Consider the following 18,093-nt stretch of genomic DNA (forward strand, 5'->3'; position numbering starts at 1 on the left):
AGCATCCGGGGAGCCCTTGGAGATCTTGGCCTCCGCCTCCTCCGTGGCTTGGCGGCGTGTCCTCGAATGCACGCTCGCATCGCAAAGGGGATATTGCAGACGTTCCCTCACACCAGAAACGCGGCTCCTTTAAGGGCGCAGGTGTCCAGGGCGCCGCCTGACTGGAAAGCCGCCCCCCGGCCGGGCTCCCTGGTCGAGCCCGGGTCATGGTCGTGCGGCGGCGGGGCGCGGGCGGCATGCAGCGTGCGGCGGCAAGGACCCTTCGGGACGCGGGGAGGTGGCGGCGACGTGCGGTATAGGCGCGCGGCAGACAGCCTCCGCAGGCCCCGCCCCGCGCCCCGCCCGCGCTGGGGTCCTCTGAGCGCTCGGGCTGCGCGCGGAGCGGGCTCGGGAGGGAAGTCCCGAGACAAAGGAAGCGCCGCGCCGCCTCCGTCGCCGCCGCCTAGTCCACCTCGCTCGCCGGGCCGCGACCGCCCTAGGTGAGCGCGGGTGGGGGGCGCACAAGGCGCGGCAGCGGGGCGGGGGCCGGACCTTGGCGGCGCGGGGCCTTCGCCGCCGTCGGGCCGGGCCGGGCGGGTGCTTCTCGACCCGCGATCCCCAGGGCCCCGACCTCCGCCTCCTGCGAGACCCCCGACCCGACCCGACCCGGATCTCGCGCCCGGGAACTGTCCACCTCGGAGCTGTTTACGCCGTGGACTACGGTCCGACCCTTCTGGCCCAGCCTCGACGTCGTCCGGGCCTTGCCCCTTGGGTTCCCGTCGCCTTCCCTTGTGAAAGTGTTGGCGTCCCCTCCGGCGTGCGCTGGCGGTGCGGCGGGGGAGCCGAGGCAGGGTTGACAGGAGCTTCCCTCCACCGAGGGATGTGCGTTTCCGGGGTCACGGGTCCGCACACAAACCTGTGGCGCTCTCCAGCCGGCTAGAGAGGTCCAGCAGAGTTAAAGTCTTGGATTGCAAAATTGCTGGCTCGATTTGGGGGGGGGGGGGGGGCGGCCAGGGGGGTATGTCTAAAATTCAAAACAAGTCTGAGTCTTCCTGTGACTCTAGAGAGCTCCGCTTGCCGTTGGTGGAAAACTGAACATCACTTACCCAGAGAGAGAGTTTTCTTTTGTTTTTAAGGTTGCTTTGTATCAATTGAAGGGAGGTTGAAACTGGTATTTTCATGAGAAGAAAAGGAAGGGAATGATTAGATGGGTTCAAGATCACGGTCTTTAGTCGCTCCTAAATCAGTTTTAACTGGTTTGGTTTGTATATTTTGAAAACATGCTTAGTTCCTGGGTTTGCAAAGTTACTATACTGGGCTTGCTTAAGTTGGTTTTTTGTTTCCGTTGAAAGACTATAGCTCTAAATGTTTCTTGCTATTGAGGAGTTGTTACCTTTAAGTAGAGAAACTATCCAACAGACAAGGGAGATGGATACTAGCTTGTCTTGATTTGCTTGTGACCTTTTGAGTAGTTTAGGGGTTAATTCAGGGTGCTGTTGTGTCTTCGGTCTTGGGATTTGGGACTTCACTGCAGAAATAGCCTCAGGCCCTGGGAGGTGTGTCCTGAAGGAACGGGATGTGCAGCAGGGGCAGGGGCGGAGGGTGTTTTGAAGCAGGGTGCTTGGATCTAGCAAAGTGAATACCTTCCCTCTGAGGGAGTTTGTGTTTGGGTGGGAACCATCCAGGGCTTCTTATCTACTGTTCATTTAATCCTGGGCAAACCTGTGGGGTCAGAGTACCATCACCCATTTTATAGATGAGGAAGTTGAGGTTGGGAGAGATGAACAACTCACCACACTCACAAAGCCAGAAAGTAGCTCTGAAGTCTCTGCTGTCAACCCGCAGAACTGATCTGAGAGGAGTGGGTTCAAGTACAGCCCACTGCCCCGGGGGCAGGGAGCTCTGGAGGAAGGTGGAGGGCAGACCTCCCAGCCTTTGTCCTGCAAGTTGTCTCAGAGATTCATGGACATTTTACCTTTGTATCTACAACTTTGCTGCTCTGAAGCATCTAGTAACACTTAGCTGCTCCTTAATTGCCTCTCTGTTGGGGAGGGAGGGAGGCAGAATCAATTTCAAGTGGGATTCTGAATGGGCGCTTCTGTTTTGTAATTAAAATGTTAATAAATTGGCCACTTTCTCCTGGACCCCAGAAGGCCACTAGAAGTAAAAGCACCAGCTTAAAGACCAAATGTTTCCCTGGGACAGTGCAGGTGAGCACCTGTAGCTCTTTGCCTTGACGGCAGAAGGGATCTTATTGGTGCCTGGTCTGGTCCATTGGCACCCCTGAGGAGGGGGCTGCAGGAGCTCTTTTGGGACCACTCTTCATTAACCTTTCCTACCTTGGATAACCACAGCTAAGTGCTAGGTTAGGACCTCCATGGGCACCTTTGTTCAGTCTTGAGAAAAGGCAGAGTCCTTGCATAGGGTCAGCAGGCAGGCAAGCTGTACTTGAGATCACCCTGCTAGCCTCTCTTGAGTCCTGGCCTGCGCCAGGCCCAGCCCCTCTGGAGCCCTCTGAGCATTGTGTCACCCTGCATCATTTCCATGCCACCTCAGTGTTCTGGAGCTGGCCTAGGGCTTCAAAAACCTGTTTTGATGCCTGGCCTAGCTCAGACTCACTAGGGACCGTGCACCTAACTTAAACAACCATTTTCTGGGTTGCTTGTCTTCAGTCACTGAACTTTTGTGTTAGTTAATCCAGCAGAGGTGTCCTACCAGCCTGTGCTGTCTACTTTGTCATGGGGAAAGTCAATGGGCAGAGGGCACTACTTTGGAAGCTAATCTGGGCTGTGCCCTCAAAGCCTGGATGTGGGGATCAGGAGGGCATTTGCACTGGGATGGGGATAGCATTGGTTCTTGCCATTTAGAAGAACCAGTTGAAGTAAAGGGTTTGGGAAGCTTAGAAATTAAGATTTTTCAGGCATTGGGGCTACCACCCCAGCCTCCCAGCCAGTCATCACTGTCGCTGCCCACTTCAGACGAAACTGGCTGGTGTGCTCCTCTCTCCCACCTCCCTGCAAGCTCTCACTTCCCTCGTGCAAGCCACGCTTTCCGCTCTTCCCTGGCCCGCAGTCATTTCTGTTTATGAACCATGCTGCCTGGAGCAATATCCTGCCAGATTGATGCAGGCTGTGCTTGATGGCCACCTGGCCACTGTTTAAAACAGGTGTCTCTCATCCTCATAGTCCTTCTTTGCATCTCCTTGCACCTAGCACTTCCCAGTACATGGCGTCCTCACCTATGAGCCCTCCAGGGCAGTATCCTTGGCCGGCTCTTTATGAGTGCCTCAGTGGTTTGGTCAAACTCCCTCTGGGAAAGAAATGGGCAGGCCAGGGCTCTGGGTTTTGTGGTGGTGAAGAGAAGTTCTGTTGGGTCCAGGCCTGGTGTTAATCTATTTTGGACTTAATCTCGAGGTCAGAAAAGGTTGAAAGGTGCGTTCTGGGGTCAAAGTGCTGGTGCTAGGGACCATCCGTAATTGGTGCATCTGTTACCTGTCTCCCTGACAAGCTGTGCTTCTTGACTGGAGAGCTTTGAGTTTTGACCCTCATTTTTCTTTTTTCTTTTTATTTTAAGATTTTATTTTCAGAGAGTGGGAAGGGAGGAAGGAAGAAAGGGAAAGAAATATCAATGTGAGAGAGTAACACTGATCTGCTAGTTGCCTCTGGCATGTGCCCCAACTGGGGGCCAAACCTGCAACCCAGGCATGTGCCCTGGCCAGCAGTTGAACCAACAGCCTTTCTCTTTAACAACCAACTGAGCCATACCAGCTTGGGCAGACCCTCACTTCTTGTAGTGACAAAAACCATACCTATTTTTTTAAAATGTGCAGCATCCGGCAGGTCTTGTGGTTTATAGTAACTCACCCAGAGTCCTGAGACCTGGGGTTCTGGGTGGCATGGGGTGCCACAGTGTTTCTGCAGTGGCAATCCCAGACCCCACCTTCTTCTCTGCCTACTCTTTGGGAAAACAGGGTCAGGAGCACTGGAGCCCACCCAGAGTTCCTGACTCCATGGGGGCCTTTGGGGCCTGGGAATGTGTGTTTGATGTCTGCTGTTGAACTGTTGACCTGACCTAACCCCTTCTGCACAAATAATGTGAGCCCGAGGGGACAGGGCAGGGCAGCGAAGTTGTGTGGATGCTGGGGTGAAGGGTGCAGTTTGGGTTGCTGAAGCAGTTGTGGGTCACCTGGAGCTGAGGTGCGGCAGGGAGGTTGAATCACTAGTTACAGCGCTAGGGGGTGCTGCAGCAGGAGGGAAAGTAGCCCTGCCACTCACCCACGGGTCTTCTGAGTGAGCCGGAAGACCACCTGGGTTTCTGTTGCGTCTCTGCCCTTAGCAGGCAAGTTACTCTGGATCTCCCTTCCTAACTATCTCTAGAACAGGCCTGTGTGGAGGCTGGGGCAGTGGGTGAGACTAGGCTGGAAAGCATGGTTGCTGTTAAGTGTTGTCTTTGCTGGAAATGTGTTTTGCCATCCAGGGTTGAGAACCCTGTTGTAATTGTAGAGGCACTGCACACTGCACTCAGGAACTTGAGGTGCTGGACCTTTTTCCTACAGAGGCAGGGCGGAGACCTGTCCCCTGGCTTCAGCATAAACCTGAAGTCTTGGGGAAGCTGCTGGTCACCGTTTGTCTTGTTAAAGCCTTGTTTATGGTAAATACTTGATTCAGGGTATCTTCAGTGTTTCCATGCACTTTAAAGACCAACAGACACACTTAGGATAAATTCTCCAGCAGGTTTTGTGACCATGTCACGTCTGCATCTGCTTTCTCATGGACAGCTGGGAGTGGGGTTACAATTCAGTGCCCTGCAGTTTGGTCTGGTGTGCCAGGCACCCAGAGATGCTGCTTTACCTGAGGGCTCTAGGCCACTAATTTGAACAACTAAAGGAGCTAAGCTTTGAGCTTCTGTATTCCCAGCCTGCCGAGGTCTTCCTGCTCCTGCCTGGTGTTCTTGATGAGTTCTTGGGCCCTGCTAGCCTGCTCCCCTTTTATTGACTTCCCCAGAGTAAATGGGAGATAGGCCTTGATCAATTAGGTTTTCATGGAGTGCCGGGGGCGGGGGGGCAGAGGAAGGAGCCTGGCATCCTGGTGGCAAGTGGGTCTTTTGGATGCTGGGGCCAGATACCCTGTCTCTGGACTTGTCCACAATGTAGTTGAGCTGCCCTCTGCCCTGGAGCACTTTTCCGCTTGGTTGCCTTCAAGGGTCATGATCCTGGCTAGGCCTGAATCTGAATTCTGAGCCCTGATTCTAAGTTGGGGGCCTGACAGTGCCCCCACATTCCTGCACTGGCAAAGGGAAACAGTTCATCCCTGCCCTCCCCAGGTCTCAGGCCAGCGCTCCAGATAACCCCACCTTGTCCTTTTTCTGTGTAGCCTGATGGTAGAACTGGATCCCCGTCACTCCAGCCTGCTGCTGGGTGTGACTATAGGGGGGTGGGACAGGCTGGGAGTACACAGCTTCCCTCCCTGTGCAGCACCTAGTAACGCTGTGACCCGGCCCTGTGGCTTCACCTCTGAACCTCAGTGTCACCATGAAATGGAGTCTGAAGGGTGTGCCGTGGAACTTGCGCACTAGGCATTTGGCAGGGAAGGGGCCTGCATGGAGGTGTCCAGTAGGTCCAGCTGTCTTCCCTGGTGACCTGCCTGTGGGAGAAGGCTGGCGTCTCCCAAGGGGGCCTGATACCTGTCCAGACTCTGGGCAAAGCAGCTTTCTAAGAGCAAGTGTGATCTCTGTGGGCCACATGAGAACCTTAACTTACCTGCTTCTTGGGACGAAGTCTGCTCACTGGGCAGGTATGAGAGGGAATGGGCAGGAGCCGAGTTATCTTCCTCCTGATTGCATCTCTGCTGTCTCTTTCAGGACTTTGAATATGTCGGGGATCGCCCTCAGCAGACTTGCCCAGGAGAGGAAAGCTTGGAGAAAAGACCACCCATTTGTAAGGAAAACTTTATTTCTTCATGTAGCACAGTGGATCATCCCCCGACACTACCCAGTCCCTATGGACGGACAGGGCCCTATTGCAAGCCCTGTGCCACCAGGTGGTGGGAGGCACAGGGTTGTTCCTTTGAGCAGCCACCCTGAGCTGCCACAGCACTAATGTGCTCGTGTGTGGTTTTCTCTCAGGGTTTTGTGGCTGTCCCAACAAAAAATCCCGACGGCACGATGAACCTCATGAACTGGGAGTGCGCCATTCCAGGAAAGAAAGGGGTAAGAAGCGCCCGTGCTCATGTGAGGGACAGACCGCTGGGAGTGCTTCAGCCCTTCAGAAGGACCTAGGTTCAAGTGTTCATGACATGTGATGATCACATAGGCCGGGGACGAGAGATGGTGGGACACGGTTAGGGTGACATGTGATACCACCCCACCCCAGACGGTTTTAATTCTGAAAGAAAGAGCTGGGCTGCAGTGGGGGTTTTAGGCCCAGACCCTGCTTCCTCTTTGGGAGCATAGAGAGCCTTGGAGAGAGGATGGAGAAGGGGCTGGGAGTGCCACGAGGGCCTTCAAGTTTTTCCTCCTGGAAGTGCTAAGGCTGGAGCAGCCTGGACACGGCAGTGTTCTTCCTTGGTGTCTGAGTCTGGAATGGCTGTAAATCCCTGATGCAAGGACCAGTCCTTGACCAGCTGTGATGGCTGCATGGGGGTCCATGTGTCCTTCACATACAACCACAGTCTTCCCAATATAGTGCCACCTTGGCTCCCCTGAGTGGGCCTGAGCCAGTTAGAACCAGTTCATTTGAGGCATTAGGGAGTGAGGGTCTCCAGTAACTCAGTGTACAGCTCTTCCCGGTGACTTCAGGGGAAGGAGGAAACCCCTCAGGCATTTGGGTTGTGCTGAGGCCTCATCACCTCCACTTCTTCCCACTCCTGGTCTCTTGTGAGAATCTGCTGTGCTCAGCCGTAGCGCTTCCTGATGATCTTCCGCAGTACTGAGTTGGCAGGATTAGGACTCTGTCCACAAGACGATGTGGTCTGTTTGCCTGTATCCGAAAGACTGGCGAGGGACGGCGGGGTGGCCAACATGCATGCCAGCCTCCACTGAGCCCATCATCTTAGGGCTAGGCCAGTGGGCTGTAGCTGTCTCCCTCCCAGTTGGGAAGAAGTGTTGGACTACAGAGCTGGGAGGCTAGAAGGGGTCCGCACTTGAGCTCACTTAAGTCCTCGCCGTAGCCACTGAGGTGCAGGCCCTGACCCCCATCCCGAGGTTGGAGGAGAAGCTGCCATGGGCCACTTGTTTGCTCCTCTCCAGGGAGAACTCTTTCTCATTGACCCTCAGGAGGTCTCGACGCTCCTGTTGTGGGGACATTGGACTGCGGGTGGGTCACTGGGGGCTGTGAACAGCAGCACACCCCTCTTCCTCCGGGGCTTCTGCAGCAGAAGGTGGCACACCCCTAATCATGGCTTCACTTCCCAACAGACCCCTTGGGAAGGAGGCTTGTTTAAACTACGGATGCTCTTCAAAGACGACTATCCATCCTCACCTCCGAAATGTAAGTGCAATGGAGTCCTCAAAGTTTGGCTTTGACCACGCTCCAGCAGAGATCCAAGTCCCCTTCAGAGAGCCTGACTTCCAGGGGTGTTGGCTATTTCATACACTGCTCTGCACAGGGCGGCCTGGCTCTCTGAACCCTGTGGCTATGGTTATATCACACTGATCCCTGTGGTTGACTGCAGATGTGTGTGTTCTAGCCCTGGGGTGGGGGGCATACCTAACAGGCCAAGTCTCAGGTCTCAGCTCTACAACTCGGAAGCCCCTGGGTCCTAGAGAGAAGGATCATAAGATCCAGGTAAGGCTCCTGAACTCTTAGTACCTGTCAGGGATGAAACCGCCACATACCAGCCCTGGATGGGAATGGACATGCAGAAGGACCGACAGTAGAGGGCCTCACTCCTCAGAGGGTTTTGTTCGCCCTGACCCATCATCTGTTAAAATTTCACAGCCAACTTGCACCTACATGTGTGGCCTGGATGGATAGCACATTAAAGCCTCCAGAGAATGTGGCAGGAAGAAAAGGCCAAGGCTGTGTTTAAAACAGCTCTCCAGCTAGACCATCATGATGCAGTTTAGCAAAACTCAGGGCAGGGAGAGGGGGCACCAAATCTCTCCCCTTTGGCAGCTGGAAATCAAGAGACACTGTCAACGGCTGGTTGGTTAAATGAGTTGACATGTGCCCCGGCATGTTGGAAAGTGCCCAGCACACAAGAAGGGAAAACTGTTTGTTACTGTTAACTCTTGTGGTTAATAATTTGAGGAGTAGAAGTATGTCTTCCATATAATGACATCTATCAGAAGAATTAATAAATTATCAATTCATAGGGTAACCAGTGGGATGGAGACATTTCATTGGGGTGGTTCTTTACTGTTTGGGTTTTTTACTTGCTTATTTCATTTTTGGCCATGTGTAGGTATTACTTTAAGAAGTGAGACAAATTGTAGTTGCTTTCATCACTTCTGTTTAACATTGTATTGGCATTCCAAGCAAATGCAGCAAGGCAGGGAAAAGAAATCCCAACAGAGAGATGGGAAAGGAAGACTTGGATCATAGACCATCTTTCTCTAAATCTGTTTAAGATTGCTGAATAAAAGGTTAATACAAGGAGGGGGACCCCAAAAAAACTGTAATTATCTTCTGTAGGGTGGGTCCCTTACTGTAGGATGGGCTTCTCCCACTAGGTGAGTGCTTTAGGAATCCATCTGCATCAGTGTACCAGCTGGCATTGTTGTGTGAGGCTGTGTTTGGCTTCAGCGAATTTTTTCTGAAGCCTGTTTCAACACATTGGCTCATTTTATGATGGATGATTTACAAGCACATCTGGCCACACAGTGCTGAGTGTGTAGCAGTTTTTGACCAACAACAGCGTGACCCCTGCACCCCACCCTCCTTCCTCCTTGTGTACCTGATCTTGCCCCAAATGACTTTTTGTTTGTTTCCCTGGATGAAAAAAAGTCCTCAGCAGAAAACATTTTGCTGGTGTGAAACAGGTGAAACCCAAAAAACGGCAGAAAAGACATCAAAATCAACAAGTTCAAAACTTTTAAGCAGTGGGAAAAAGTCTCGATAGGTGTATTGCATCAAATTGAGAGTACTTTGAAAGTGACTGAGGTTTAAACATAAGAATACACAATTTTTTAGAAATGCCTCCTGGGGGCGGGTTTTGGGTCCCCACATGTGCAAAATCCCATTTTCATACAGTTGCAACAAATGAAAGTTTTAAAACTCTACTCTTTATAGTAGTATCAGGTGCCTTGGTATAAATTCAACAAAAGAAGCTTAAGACCTCAATACTGAAAACTAAAACATTTCTGAGAAAATGAAGGACAGCCTAAATAACTGGCTACATGGGCTGTGTTTATGGATCAGAAGACACGTGGTTAGAAAAATGTCAGTTCTCCCCAAGCTGATAAATAGATTGCTGTGTAATCCCAGTCAGAGTCCAGACAGATTTTTGTGGAAATTGTCACGCAGGCTCTAAAATGTAGGAAGTGCAGAGTGCAGAGAATTGCTGTGGTCCTTGGGGTTTTAGGAAGGGAGGGTGGTGAGGCCCCAGTTGGGGTCACTAAGTAAAAAGGACCCAGACCTGTTAGCAGGATGGCCAAGACGTGAACCAGATTGAGGTCTGCTGCAGAGACACAGTAACTGAGATGAAGAGCAAAGAATCCAGATAAACTGTAGGTGTACAGTGGCGTGGTTAATGACAGAGGTGACGCTCTAGTTCATGGAAGGAGGAAGGCCTTCTAATGCATGGACTCAACAACCAAGTGTCCCCCTGGTAGAATAGAGAATTCAGTCTCCCTTCTACCATAGACAAAGTCCTTTCTGATGGACTGCGATGCCCACTGGGAAGGTGGGTGGGACAGTGCACGAGGATGTCTTCATGACTTGGATAGGCAAAGCTTTCTTAACCAGTGGAGCATGAAAAGTGCTTTTCCCCCAGAGGGGAAAAATGATCAGTTGGACTACACTGAAGTTACGACCATCTTGTCACCGAAAGACACCACTGAGAGTGAAGAGGTAAGATTATATATACACATGAGTACTTACCGTGAATGTGTCATGAGCATCTATCTATGAATAAGAAAAAGGCAAACAACCATTTGATGGAATAGGCTCTTTGCAAGAGGTTCCCTAGCTGGCCAATCAGTGTAGAAAGAGATGCCTAACTTCTTTACTGAAGAACTGTAAGTTACAACCACATAGTGAACAGACAGGTAACTGAGGTGGGAGGTCTCAGCTGTGGAGCAACCAGTGCCCTCAGATGCACACTAGAGAAAAAGTAAGTTTTGAACATTTTCTTAGGAAAGCTGTCTGCCATGTCTACTGAAGCTAAACTTATCTAAGAACCCAGGTGTTCCATTCAAGTATATATTCAACAGAAGTGCATGCATATGTTCACCAAAAGTCATGAACAAGTACGTTTATGACAGCCCTGTCTCTAAGAGCCAAAAGCTGGAGACAACCCAAATGTCCGTTCACAATTTCCCTTACAATAAGTAAGTGCAGAAGCAAGAATGAAGGATCTGCAAGTACACAGCATGGATGAATCTCCCAAACGTACTGTCAGGTGGATGAAGCCAGACACAGAGTCGTTTGTGCTGGAGTCCTTTTATGAAAAGGTCAACAACAGGCCATGCGATGGATGGTGTGAGAAGTCAGGAAAGTGACCTCATAGAAGAAAGCCAGACCCGAAAGGGGGGCTGAGGAGCTTGGGTGTGTTGGTATTTATCATTGATACACTTTTCTAAGAAACGAGATTTATAAATCATTAAATTAAAATTAGGAACTTGTGTTCACAAAAATGTACAATTAAAAGAACAAGAGGACAAACTCAGAGTAAGAGAAGATATTTGCAAGACATGTAGTTGACAAAAGGCTTGAGTCCAGAATATGTAAAGAGATCCTACAAATCAGTAAGGCAACCCCAATAGAAAAATGTGTAAGAGACTTGAACAGGAACTTTGCTGAAGAAGTAGCCAGTTCATCGCAATACCTGGAAGGTGCTCACCCTCGGTAGCCACCAGGGAAATGCAACTTACAGCCATAAGGAGCAACCCCAATTCATTTAACAATGGCTAAAGTCCAGAGCTGACACACCAGGTATTGACAAAGCTATGAAGCAGTGAGATGTTAAAATGGGTAGAGCTGCTCTGGAAACTAGCAGTGTTTATATACATTCAACATAGACACCCTGTCATCTAGCATTTCCACATGGAAATGCACATGTGTGCACCGGAATTCACATCCAGGAACAATCACAGCTTTATTTGCATTTGCTCAAATGTGCACCTGCAGTGTGGGGGCAAGTCCATGGGGCAACCAGACTCCCAGTGGATGCTGTGCAGGAGTAATGGCTACTACCTGTGAAGACATATGACCCGTGTGTGCCGATGGGGAGATCCTCATGTGGTCTGTGTGCAGACAGTTTAATACGTCCTCCCTAGGGGGTTGCAGTTTGGGTTAGTAAATGGAGTGGGTGGTGTATGAAGGAGTTTTCCAGGAAGCTGTTGGTGGATGTATTCATTTTTTTTGGTAATTCATCACGCTGTACTAGCTTGTATTTTTCTAAGTATAATTAACGTTTAAGAATAGAAAAGGAGAAAGTACCCAGGAAAAAAGAAAAAGATAATATGCTAAAATGTCAGCTGTGGTTAATGATCCCTGGGTGGGGTTCATGGTAGGTTTTTTTCTGCTCTTTTATATTTCACATTTTTTACATGTACTGATTTTTTTTTTTAAGAGAATAAACTTTTTTTTTTTTTTTTTTTTTTTTAAGAAAAACTATGGGGTCCTAAAGGCCTTTGTTTTTGAAGCAGAATGAGATGCTTTGAAGATGGCCACTCATTTGGACAGACCTCGGCTTCTTCCCCAGGATCCTTTTCACCTGCTGCAGTAGCCCCTTCCCGTCTTCTCAAGTCCAGACTGGCTGGGGAGGGACCTGGGGATACCACCTGGGCTCTCTAACTGCCCACTGTCCTGAAGCAAGGTCCTGGGGAGGGATGCGGTTCTGGCTCTGAAGGCATGCTTGCTCCTCTCCCAACTCCTCCCACCTTGTGGCCAGTGTTTTGTAAACAGTTCTTTGGGAGATGCCTAATGACCAGCAAGGTGTTGCGGTACAGGGGAGATGGGGATGTCATCAGGACAGGACATGATTCTGTAGGACAACTGCCACCAAAATATGTTTCCTTTCTTCCGTCTGGTCCAGGCAAATTTGAACCACCGTTATTTCACCCGAACGTGTATCCTTCTGGCACTGTATGCCTGTCCATCCTCGAGGAAGACAAGGACTGGAGGCCAGCCATCACAATTAAGCAGGTATGCAGCATGATAGCTTCGCCTCCCCTTCTTTCAGGACCAGAATTTGCCTTTTGAACTGCTGATCCCCCGCCTCACTTTGTTTTTGTCTCTTACACAGATCTTATTAGGAATACAGGAACTTCTAAATGAACCAAATATCCAAGATCCAGCTCAAGCAGAGGCCTACACAATTTACTGGTTAGTAGCTATCTGATCCACTTGCCGCGACCTTTTGTCAATTTGTACAGCCATCCCTGGGAGTCCAGTCTAGGCTGCGTGGTAGGAGCGAGAACAGTAGGCAAGCTGTGAATGGGTAGACAGTCTTGATGCCCCTGACAGCCTATCCCAAAGCTCACGTGGTGGCAGCTGGGATCAGCGCCGCAAAGAGGGGACTGTAAAGTGTCCATGGGGGCACCTGAGGAGGAGCTGCATGTGCAAAGGGTCTGTAGTGGCAAGAATGGGCAGCCAGGGTTGATGTGGCCAGAGCAGTGTCAGTGGGGCGTGGCAGGAGGCAGATGACATGGGCTCCTGTAGACTGCCTTGCCCCTGGTAAAGCGGTCAGGCAAACCCTGTACCTCTAGGAGCCCAGTCCAGCTCAGAGGGAAGGGCGTGGACACTGGAGGAAGTGCCCACCTCTCCCCTGTTTTGGCTTAGCCTGGGTGTGGCCACTCCGGGGGACATGCTCCACTATGGGAGTAGCTCTCTCGAGTTGCTTTTTGGTGCCCCAGGTGCTGTAACATCCCCAGCTGGGTGTTGTGAGAAGACAGCCTGGTGTGACTTAGAGTGAGTGATGGAGCTAAACATGGCACGTGGGGCTGGTTGGGTGGACAGTGGGGAGGACCCTAGCCTTCCCGGCCAGCCTCCTCAGCCGTTCTGGGTTGGGGGCTCTGACCCCTACTGCTCCACCTACCCAGGAGCCTGGGGCCTAAGGGGCTGGCTCACAGGGAGAGGTCGGGCAGGGACTTGTTCCTTTGAATGGGCTGTTTCTGGAATTGCAACAAGTCAGAAAGAAGATAGGCCTCTCTGAGCAACAGAGATGGCCTTAGTTCATCTAAGAGAAGCACCAGATTGCTACAGATGCATTTCTTCCCCCAAAAATGGCTTCCAGTTCCTGGGTCTAACCTAGTTGTTGGCCAGGGGTGCCCCCTGGTGGCTGAGAGTGACAAGATGCTCCTGGGTAGGGACTGAGGTCCACCTTCTCTCAGCTCTTGGGCTGGCTGCCCCTGCTTCAGACTTTAGTGCCATCTTCTCTGTGAGGCCCCCAGCCAAAAGAATTGGCTGTAAGCGATTCCAGCAGAGCTTAGTTGGAGTTTACTCGTGTCTTGTTCGCTGCTGTGCATCAGCAGGTCTGGGAGATGAGTCCTCATATCTTGACCTTTGAGCTGTTTTTACTGTGACTTCTGTCTGCATCAGGCCCTGTCAGCCTGCTCCTCTTTGTAAATAGGGCCATTTGGGTCCTTGCTGTCTGAGCTGAACCTTTGCGATAGACAACATGGCCCACAAAGCCACAGCAAGAGTGTCTTTAGAGAGAGCTTTCCGGTCCTGGAGTGTGTTGCAGTGTGGGTGTGTGATGCCTTGGGTAAGTTGTCTGTCTCGATGCCGTGCCTGTGGCCCGCAGCTCCGTCTGCTGAGGTGCTCACCATTCCGTTGCAGCATTGGCAGCAGGGGTTCACAGGGTCCCTGCTGTGTGCCCGAGTGTGCTCCTGGTTGTGTGGCTCTGGGCCTACTCAGGACTGGAGCATCTTTTGTGTACTCCAGGCTCCTTACATGCCAGATGGTGTCATACACTCCTTCACGGGAATGGATCATTATTGCTTCAGTAAGCATCTAGTTTAAAAGCACCTCTTTTTTCAGATCTCTCTTCTCATGTTTTCAGGAGTGTGTGCCCTACACTAGCAGGCGCCCCGGTGCTCTTGGGCAGACACCCTGTGCCCAGCCTCACTTGGTAAATAGCGGGGCTGGACTGGGCTGCCTCTGCTATTGTTTCCAGCTCTTTCCAGGGTTCTTCTAGCTAGCTGCCTCCACCCTGGGGGTCTGGGCCCTTCGCCAGGGTGGGAGCACAGGAGCACAGGCTGCCAGCAGCACAGCCTAGAGATAGAAGCTTGTCCTCTGGCCTTTGTTCTTGGCCCTCAGCTGGGCATGTGCTGACACTGGCCTCCGGGGACCGGTGTGCACCTGGGTGCCACGCCAGCTCAGGGCAGGCTCTAGGCAAGTTTCCACCTCTGCTGGTGCTGGCATTACTGTCTTTCTCCAGAGAGCCCAGTGAGATCAGCCGGGGCACCAGAGCCTATTGTCTGCACTGGGCGGAGCTGAGAGAAATTCTTCACCTTCAGAGCTGAGGTGGCCCCTCTGCCCCTCAACCCTGGGGCCTGCATGTGGGCCAGGACCAGTGCTTTGAGAGGCCACACTTGTTGAGAGCACAGCTTTGAAAGAGCCCTGGCACTCTTACTGGGGTATGAGTGCCCCTAAGTGCATACGCTGTGCCTGAGCTCCGAGAAGGGTTCCTGACCAGTCCATGAGGTATTTGCCGAGACCTGGGACCTGATTTGTCAAGGAGCCCTGTTCATGACATTATTGTGTACCCACAGACCTCAAGGTCACATTGATCCCCGGGTAGCAGCTGGTCTCTTCTCTGATGGCAAGTTTGCTGCCCTCCCACCCTGCCTATCATCCTGGCCTGGGCATCGCCTACCAGCCCCCTTTCCCTTGGCAGCGCATCTCACACTGGAGTCCCAGTCGAGGTCCTCCGAGACCACCAGAAAGCTGCCCCCACCTCCAGACACACTCAGGACTGAGAGCCCCATGCGAAAGCCCACCAGATGTCTGTGTCCGTTTCCGAAGACTAGATGGGCAGTCTGTATTTACTCTCCAAAATGACTAATGCTATTTCAAACAGGAGAGAGAGAAAACTGCTGGTCACTGGTTAGGCTTGTACACTCCTGGCCCAGGCCATTCTAACGTGTCTCTCTCTTGACCTCCTCAGCCAAAACAGAGTGGAATATGAGAAAAGGGTTCGAGCACAAGCCAAGAAGTTTGCACCCTCATAAGCAGCGACCTGCGGCAACATCAAAAGGAAGGGATTGGTTTGGCAAGAACTTGTTTACAACATTTGCAGATCTAGCATTGCTCTATACAATTACTAGTCACCTAGGGGAGGCAGGCGGGCGCCATTTTCCATTTCCGCCACTGGTACACAGTTCTCCACTTGCTGAATTGCCCAGTTTTTCATACAGGGTCTCTTCCTTCAGTCTTTTGTATTTTTGATTGTTATGTAAAACTTGCTTTTATTTTAATATTGATGTCAGTATTTCAACTGCTGTAAAATTAAAAACTTTTATACTTCTACGAGTCCCTGAGGAGCTAGTTCCTTTTGCTCGTGGGTGCAGGCATGCTTCCCACTGTCAGAGCTACACATAGCCTCCAGCTGGCTGTATGAAAAAGAAATCGGCCTGTCCCCCGCCCTCGCGCCTCTGTCCTTCTCTTTGCAGAACCCGGGTTGTGTTGCTATGAGCCTCAGATCCAAAGTCAGCCAGCCTCTTGTTTCCGCACCACTTCCTTTGTGTTTATATGGCGTTTTGTCTGTGTTGCTGTTTAGAGTAAATAAACTGTTTATATAAAGGTTTTTGTTGCATTATTGTCATTAAAAGTGAGGAGGCAGCCTTGGGGTGTGTGTCCCCCCCCACACACACACAGCTGTAGGCCCCACAGAGCACTGGCCTCTGCCCTAGCACGTATTGCTGCCTATGCCTGGGTCCTATGTGGCACTCGTCCTGGTCCTTTGTAAATAATGCTGTGTGCAAAGATGGCGTATGTCCAGGGTTTCTGTCCACCTCGCCTGGGTCTTCGGGCTGTAGATCATTAGAGTTCAGATCCGGTCAAGTGAAAGTTGATGTCAAGATCCTTCCTAAGTGCGTGCTGCCCTAGCCACTAGGAGGAAGAGATGCCTAAACCCAGGCCAGGGCAGAGCCCGAGTGAGGACCACATCTAAACCACTGGCCCACCTCAGTGGCCAGTGCAGGCTGGCTGAGGGTGGCTGGGCCACGGCATGTGACCTCACATCTGGCACTGCCCTTGGGCCTCTGCATGTAGCGTCTGACCCTTCCATGCTCACTGCCTTGGTCCCCAGCCCTGGGTGCAGGTAGTCTCAGGTACCAGACACCCACAGAGAGCAGCACTGAGGGCCACTGTCACATGCTTTCTGTCTCCTAGAATGTTCTGAATCTGGTCACCTGAGGAAGTGGCTCTGGTCACCTGAGGAAGTGGCTCTCCTCAGAACCCCGGAACCTGAGCCCACAGCAGAGCGTCTAGGAGTTGGCTGCTAGCGCTGTCATGAGCAGTCCTGGGTCCTGGCTCAGCAGGGAGATGCTATAGATGGAGACAGGAAGTGGCAGGCAGGGACCTGGCCCTGGATCCCAATGAGCACAGTGCTGACCAGACCAGAGGCCCAGAGCCGGCCCTCTACCAGCCAGCCTTGTCCTCCCACCCCGAGGACTCTTGTCAGAACTGGGTTACCTGTGGCTCTGGCACATGGACTGAGGGTAGGGATGATCCCCAAAGGGGTGGGAGCACAAGGAGGGCTGGTCATCCGGGCCCTCGGCCAGGAAAGGGTGCCTCTGTTCACCCCTCAGTTGACAGCGTGGCCCGAGGGCCCAGTGCCTTGTTCACTTGCTCATCTACGTCCGCTGGGTTGCTGAGCTCTGAGCTCTCGGTTTGATGTTATGATTATTTCTGACGCAGAGGGCCTTATGCGGGGGGTTCAGTGGGACATGTGTGTATAGCCCCTCCCAGAATGTCTTATTTTGTAATGACTGAACTACACTTAGTAATAGTTACACATGTATATGGTTAATATATATGGAAATGCAATATATTTTCTAGTTAAAGCATTCTAAAGTAATCGATGTTTCTAGCACATTGTCGTGACTTTGGCTAATGAAATGTCCTTTTGTGCCACAGTTCTTGGCTTAAAGATGTGAATCTTGTAACAGGAGAACTATGAAATGTGATCATTCTGTTTCTACTGTAAGGGAAGAGAGTGTGTTCCCAGCATGAGGCACCTAATTAGTGAGGAATTGTGGGCAATAGATTAACCACTGTATCTAAAAATCCTCTAATTAAAACATTTCCACAAACTGCTGCCTGCAGGGTGTGTCCTTTTCCTGCCCCACTCCCACACCGGCCGCCCCTACTTGCTGCCGCTGTGCCCAAGGAGCTCGGGCCTTCTCTCCACGGCCTCCAGTAGTAGACCCTCAGTGGCCTGGGGTGGGGGGTGGTGTCTTCTTGAACTGCAGTCAAATCCCTTCTGTCCCCTCTAAGACCCTGGCATGGGCAGCCAAGGCTGGAATGCATCCTGTTGCTGGCCACTGGCCTGCTGGAGCAGGGTCTTCCCACTGGGGACCTGGGGCTGTTCTTGTCACCTAGACGGGCCTTCTCAGGGAGCAGGGTGCTGTCCTCACTGAGCCAAGGTGCACACAGGCTCTCAGTTCAGCCCTGATAGGGCCCCGGGGCTGAGGGGCACTAGGTAGCCCTCAGCCTCCATCTCCCCAGCAATGATTGCTTCGAAGCCTGAGTCATCTCCCAGCCAGAATGTGGGACCCCTTGTCCTCCTTGGATTGTCCCAGCCAGACTAGCGCTGTGTCCTCACACTTGTCTGTCCTCAGGCCACCTCTCTCCCTGACCTGCTGGCCCAAGGCCTTTCCACATCAGGCTCTGTCATGGGCAGCCCCCAGTTTGAGGTTGCAATGACAAGTTGGCAGATTGGAAGGCAAGCATTGACTTGGGCTGGCTTGAAGAGGTCTGAGTCCACTTCAGCTGGGAGGCCTGAG

The 18,093-nt window shown here is 51.8% G+C and overlaps 1 protein-coding gene across 1 annotated transcript; it reads left to right on the forward strand.

Annotated features, from left to right (window-relative positions):
• The first annotated feature begins 349 nt into the window (after window positions 1–349).
• UBE2I (ubiquitin conjugating enzyme E2 I) lies at window positions 350–16,497 on the forward strand. Its single transcript, XM_054589354.1, has 7 exons — window positions 350–479; window positions 5,839–5,914; window positions 6,103–6,186; window positions 7,393–7,465; window positions 12,177–12,286; window positions 12,387–12,466; window positions 15,252–16,497. The coding sequence occupies exons 2-7, from the start codon at window positions 5,849–5,851 to the stop codon at window positions 15,313–15,315; spliced, it is 477 nt and encodes a 158-aa protein (XP_054445329.1). The 5' UTR covers window positions 350–479; window positions 5,839–5,848; the 3' UTR covers window positions 15,316–16,497.
• Window positions 16,498–18,093: the final 1,596 nt, after the last annotated feature.

Source organism: Pteronotus mesoamericanus, unplaced genomic scaffold, assembly GCF_021234165.1.
Source record: "Pteronotus mesoamericanus isolate MK-2021 breed Mesoamerican mustached bat unplaced genomic scaffold, CSHL_Meso_final scaffold_167, whole genome shotgun sequence".
In the NCBI taxonomy this organism is placed as follows: domain Eukaryota; kingdom Metazoa; phylum Chordata; class Mammalia; order Chiroptera; family Mormoopidae; genus Pteronotus; species Pteronotus mesoamericanus.